This window comes from Coffea eugenioides, chromosome 9 (assembly GCF_003713205.1).
Source record: "Coffea eugenioides isolate CCC68of chromosome 9, Ceug_1.0, whole genome shotgun sequence".
NCBI lineage: Eukaryota > Viridiplantae > Streptophyta > Magnoliopsida > Gentianales > Rubiaceae > Coffea > Coffea eugenioides.
The window spans coordinates 1,790,838-1,797,535 of NC_040043.1; the positions used below are offsets into that span (position 1 = coordinate 1,790,838).

The following is a 6,698-nucleotide window of genomic DNA, read 5'->3' on the forward strand; positions in this document are numbered from 1 at the left end:
GGAGAAAACAATTCTAAATGGGTTAATTGGATTTGATGGGTTACCCAATAATACCTATTTATTAAATGGATATTATGGGGTAACCCATTTATACCCATTTACAAAAATTTAAGATACCCATACCTATCTATTCATGAACAGGTATGGGTAAATTTAATTAAATAGGTTTATTTGTCACCTATAGTTCTAAGTCTGTTCATTTCAAATTAATTAAAATATTAACGTAGCATTATTATGAGTGCATAAGATGCTATTGCAACATGTAACTCTGCCATTGCACTTCCAAGAAGTGATATCTCATACGGACTATAGAGCAATAATATTGGCGAAGGATTTAATATTAAAATTCAGGCCCTGTTTGGTTTCAAGAATTCACTGAGAAAAATGGAAATGAATTCCCATGGAGAAATGTTTCAAAAAAATTTACTTTTATTTTCCTCATCTATTAGAGTAGGCTTCCTTTATTATTTTTGTTTCTCTTGGTATGGGTTGGGCTCAATTCATTGCTCTGGTTATGCCTCGTTTAGTTTCATTTCTCTTGCAGCAAAATAAAGAAAAAAGAAAAAAAAATTCCTAGAGTCGTTAATGGATTCTGTGAATATTTAAACACACAACACACTAATATAAAACCACTTTTTTTTTTTTAAATACACTTCATTTAGTGGTACTTTTGCTTCACACATGTCAATATACTGAGTACAAAAGTATAATAATCTAAAAAGTTATGTTAGGCAAACATTACTATTTATGATGATTAACAGAGAAGAAAATGACAATAAATCGCGCTCTCACGTTTGTTTGTTTGGATAGGGTATTATTTGAAATATTATTTGGAATAATTACTGTAGCACTTTTTGTGATGTGATGTATGTGAGATAAAAAGGTGGTTGGGAATATAAGAAGGTGGGTTGGAAAATGTGTTTATGATGCAAGCGAAATATTATTTGGGATAAGTTTTGGGAATATTGTTTCTTCAAGTAATATTTTCCGGTGGCAAACGAATTAAGCATTTGTATTGGAACCTCCAAACCAAATATTTCATACTCTTAAATAAACAAATTAAGTTTAACAACTAGGAATTAAATGTAAAAACTAAACTGAACCAAAACTATTGCGTTGACGAAACTGCATTTGATGATGTTCATTGTTCATTGCGGATGCTTTGAACAAGGAAATGAGTGCGTGGGAAGGCAACACCTCCAAGATTCCATGCCTGGACTCCGGTGAGTTGACCTTCAATTACTAAAGACTTGGGCATTATGAAAAACTATATAAATAAATGTTCCTCACAAAACTTTGAACGACATGACTTTGGCCAGAAAATTTGTGATTCTGTATAGCTTTAGCCCCACATATGCAAGAACCATCAGTACTGCCCAACCATACACATGACTTCTACTCATCCACATTAATTTGTAATAAATAAATGAGAGATATGTCTGGAAATTATACAAATGGAAGTGGGCATACTATGAAGTAGTGACGTTACGTAAATAACGGAATGTCTGCAAGTTCTTGGTAGTTTACTCCTATTTTCTTATGTGACAGTAAAGTTTGTCTCTTTGAACAAACAAGTAGTATACTTCTGATTATGATGTTGGATGTTGGCTTTGAAACTCGAAAGGAATAAATGAACAGAGGTTTGCTCCACTTTGGCGGCCAAACTCAAGCCTTTTTGGAACGGGTCTAACACATATATATATTTTGCACTTTCATAGCATTACATGTGGTGCAGTTAACAGTTAACAGTTAAATTTGGTTGCGAAAAGTTTTTCATATTTTGTTGACAAAACTAAAAGCAAAAGACAGCTTTTGCTCGATACACTTTTTCATGTAATGTTATTGTCTTACGGTACTTGCACCAATTAACTCTATATTTACAGATACTTCTTCTACGCAGAGAATTTGCCTAATTAACCATGTTGTTTTACAAAAATATTGGACAAAGGCTGCTTCTATAGCTCAAGAGTCATAAATAAATAATTAGTTAGTACTTCAAGAAGCTAAAAGGGATTTTGTCGGTGCTAGTTATTATTGGGGGGTTTTTTTTTTTTTTTGGTAAAGACTTCCATGATCATAATTTTAAAACTATAGAAATCGCATTTTGTGAAATACTAATGCAAGAAACACATACACTCATATTGTGCTCTTAAATTGACTAAAATTTTACCACTGGGAAAGAGGTAATATAGGCGCGGAAAAGAATTCTTCACCCGGTGCTAGATAGCTAAGTGCTGTTGGTGTTTTTGTTAGAAAATAATTAAACCAAGCCTTATGTGTCAGTTGGGGCCACGTGTCATTAGGAGATTGGTTAGTAAAGTGAGTTGTGGTCATTATGGGATTAGTCCTAAACTAGTGGTGTTAGTAGATGTGTTAGTAGCTGTCAGCCGCATACAGCCTCTGCTCGTTTGTTTTGGGTGTGATGATGTACTGTAGCTGCAGCCTCGTTTGAGTAATAGAAAATTTCCCGTATATCGATTTCTTGTGATTGTTTCTGTGAGTTTATGTTCGTTTATCAATTTTGGGCCCATCAGTTCTGGTATGTATAATGTTGTTGTCCTCAACCAACAACTTTGTAAGACCAAAATCACTTATATGGTTAATCATATATTGATCTAATATGAATATATGGTATTACTTGGCTTCAGATGAATTACTAGTGTTGAATACTTGTAATGAAGATATTGCAATGCACTTGCGATAGATGTAGTTAATGTAACCTGTTAGGAAAATATAAACCAACCAATCACATAGTTTATATATATTACTAGCAGTAAACTTTGACTGGTATCTTGGTAATATAGTAGATAGAGCAATAGCCATCATCATCAAATTTTGGTGTCTGTTTACTTTTCCTATGTTTGAGGGCAAGCATGATTTAGGTGTGGGGAGAATTGATAGGGTGCGATTTTATCATTTATTTTATTATTAATTTTCCCTATTACTTGACCTGATGTGGATTTATTATTGGATTCTACTCACTTTTCATAATTTGCAGTTATTTCAGGGAGTAGATCGAAAACACCACAATCAATGCCAATTTGACAATCATCGGGAAAGAATTCAAATAGAAGGCTTGCAGGGGCATTTTTGAAACAAAAAGACGCAAGCCCTTTTTGGTCATTTGGCCGAAGTCTTCTTTTCCCTGGGAGCCGCCGCACAAAGGAAGACCATTAGATAGGAATTGGATTGAGTAGCGGGGGATCATTATCTCCATTAGCTTAGTGTTCCTTTGGTTTTTCTTTCTCACGCATGGCAGGACTGCTTAGTAGTTTCAGCTTTGACTTTTCTTTTGGGCACTACTGAAGCTTAGTTTTTAATGTTTTCCTTGGAGGCTTCTTAGTAGTTTTTGTCTCCTGGGATGTCAGGAGCAATTAGGTATAATTGAATGATTTTCCCGTGGCTTTTCCCCCAAACACAGAAGATGGCCGCAGCTTTTGCTTCAGTTTCGTATGTTTTGTTCTCATTAAACATGAACTAATTTCTCCACTCTAGTCAATGAGCAACGGAGGCTTTGGTTCGCCTAAACTTGTGAGATTGATTTAATTTTATTTTTTTCTTTTATTTATTGGTATTCGCATATCCCTGGATTGCAGTGTTCATGATTGTTTAATTAATTGATTGTCTTGGATCCGGATAATTAGTTAACTTGATAATCTATTGTCAATTAAGGCATTAAATCCGTAATTATTTAATTGTCTTGAAATAGTGACAACTGTCACGATTAGATTCGTGTCAGGGGGATACGCGGGCTAATATGAAATAACCCTGGTAGTGCGTTATTTGGTTAGAATAGGGCTCCTCTAATATGTAAGGCAATTGGGGAATTAAATCTTACGGGCGTACCTAAGGTTATTTCTCAATGAGAGTAGTGGTTAACGGGCGTACCTTAATCACCGACACAGTAAGGAGGGGTTGACTGTCATCGCTTGTTTGGCAGTTATAACCTATTTATTAATAAATAATTGGAATTGCTTGTGCATCGATGATCAATTGAGTGAACCATTGCTGAAGTTGTTTCTTGGCTAGATCCTTAATTATCATTCATTTGATTTTAGTAAATTGTTATTTAATTTCTAGTTGGCTGTTTTATTTTTATTATTTTACTTTTAGTTGAATTGTTTAAATTGTCACCCCTGATATAAAAACACCCCCCCTGTCACTGTGAATTTGAAAAGAAACAATTACTCCCAATCCCTGTGGATTCGACCCTACTCACCGCTATCTACAGAAATTACTTTTAATTTGAACAGGTTTTATTATTGCAAAGGCTGACAACCTGTCAATTTTTGGTGTCGTTACCGGGGACTGGTGTCAGTTATTTGCCCCTTTTTTTAAATTCATTTTTGTTCTAATTTTCTGGTGCTTTTCGAGTGTATGACTCGGAGCAAGAAGAAATCCCTATGGCTGATGTACAAACATTAAGGGAGTTGACTGCTCCTGATTTAACTCAGCAGCCTTTATACATCACTTTCCCGAGTTTGAGTGATAACACTCCATTTGAATTAAAATCTGGTCTAATTCATCTTTTACCTTCTTTTCATGGTTTATCAGCTGAGGAGTCATATAAGCATCTGCAGGAGTTTAATGTCGTGTGCAATAGTATGAAGCCCCCGAGAATCACAAAAGAGCAGATAAAAATGAGGACATTCATCTTCTCCCTGAAGGATTCAGCAAAAGACTGGTTGTACTACCTATCACCAGGTAGTATCACCACGTGGGACCAGTTGAAGAAAAATTTTTTAGATAAATATTTCCCTGCGTCCAGAGCTGCGAGTTTAAGGAAAGAAATTTGCGGTATCAAGCAGCATCCAGGGGAGTTGCTTTATAAGTACTGGGAGCGATTCAAGAAGTTGTGCATTAAGTGCCCCCAACACCAAATAAGTGAGCAGTTACTTATACAATATTTTTACGAGGGGCTACTCTTCAGAGACAGGAGTATCATTGATGCTGCGAGTGGAGGGGCACTGGTGAACAAGACCCCTCGAGCAACGTGGGAGCTAATTGAAGGAATGGCGGTGAATTCGCCGCAATTTGGTACGAGGGAGGATGTCCCGATACGCAAGGTGAATGAGGTAGAGACATCCTCTATCCAACAGCAGTTGACGGAGTTAACCTCGTTTGTTAGGCAACTGGTTGTAGGGAACGCATCTCAGGCCAAGGTGTGTGGGATTTGCACTGGTATGGGTCATTCAACAGACATGTGCCCAATTATTCAAGAAGAAAGTGTGGAGCAAGTGAACATGGCTGGTCATGCGCCCGCGCCAAGAAATCAATATGACCCATATTCGAACACCTACAATCCTGGTTGGAGGGACCATCCCAACTTCAGTTATGGAGGAAATTGGCAGTCCAATTTTATGCCAAGTAGACAACAAGAGTACCAGCAGCAATATCAATTTCGACCACCACCACCTCCACCGAGCGCCAGTCCATCTTTGGAAGATATGATGAAACAATTGATGGCTAGTTCTGCACAACACCAGCAAAAGACGGACTCCGAACTACAGAACATAAGAAGTCAGATGGGTCAGATACAAGCGATGCAGAATCAGATAAGTCAGATGGCAATATCAATCAACCGTCTGGAGTCTCAAGTAAATGGAAGATTGCCATCCCAACCTGAACTGAACCTGAAGAACGTAAGTGCAATGAGTTTAAGGAGTGAGAAGGAAATTCAGGGGGCCGAACTCGTGACTCCAAAGGATAAGGACGAAGAGAAGATTGAGAAAGAACTTCAGGCAGAGAATACAAGCACCAAAAATCCAGTGGTACTCCCTGACCCGATCATAGACGTTAAAACTAATCCCCCTCCATTTCCTTGCAGGTTGGAGATATCGAAGAAGCAGGATAAGGAAAAAGAGATCCTGGAGGTGCTTCGCAAGGTAGAAATCAATATCCCCCTGCTAGACGCAATCAAGCAAGGGCCGAAGTATGCAAAATTTCTGAGGGACCTATGTGTCAACCGAAGGCGGCTGAGGGGAAACGAAAGGATCATTGTTGGGGAGAATGTGTCAGCAGTTCTCCAAAGGAAGCTTCCACCGAAGTGTGGGGATCCAGGTAGGTTTACTGTCCCATGTATGATAGGTAACACTTTAATTAGGAATATACTGCTGGACTTAGGAGTATCGATCAACGTAATGCCTAAATCTATGTATGCTTCTCTGAACCTTGGTCCATTAAAAGAAACTGAGATAATAACCCAATTAGCTGATCGAACAAATGCATACCCTGATGGGTTGGTCGAGGATGTGCTGGTTAAAGTTAATGAATTAGTATTCCCGGCTGACTTTTATGTACTTGACATGGATGATGACCATTCTCCCGACCCTTCACCTTTGCTATTAGGGAGACCCTTTTTAAGCACAGCCCAGACAAAAATTGATGTTCATAAGGGCACCTTGTCCATGGAATTTGACGGAGAAATGGTCCATTTTAATTTTTTTGATACAATGGAACATCCTGTTAACTCTCCCTCTGTATTTGCTATTCATGCTATTAATCCCCCTGTGCAAGAATTTTCTGAGTTTGCTTGTAGGGATAAATTCAGAGTTGTTGCGAACGAGTATAACGGGATGAAAGCAATTTCTAAGGTGAAAATGAGTCGAAAATTAAGGAAGAAGGTTGCACTCAATGGCTATGTAGATCCCGGAGGAGGGCCACCGATTACAAGGAAAATTGAGTTACACCCAGATTGA

General features: G+C 37.7%; 1 protein-coding gene and 1 non-coding gene across 2 annotated transcripts; one reads left to right on the top strand and one right to left on the bottom strand.

The window, feature by feature from the left end:
- Window positions 1-4,403: 4,403 nt before the first annotated feature.
- LOC113783267 lies at window positions 4,404-6,698 on the top strand. The gene is made up of 2 exons (XM_027329355.1): window positions 4,404-4,687; window positions 4,769-6,698. The coding sequence occupies exons 1-2, from the start codon at window positions 4,404-4,406 to the stop codon at window positions 6,696-6,698; spliced, it is 2,214 nt and encodes a 737-aa protein (XP_027185156.1).
- Window positions 4,776-4,882, bottom strand: LOC113748468. Its single transcript, XR_003464326.1, has one exon. It is a non-coding gene; the product is annotated as a small nucleolar RNA R71 (small nucleolar RNA).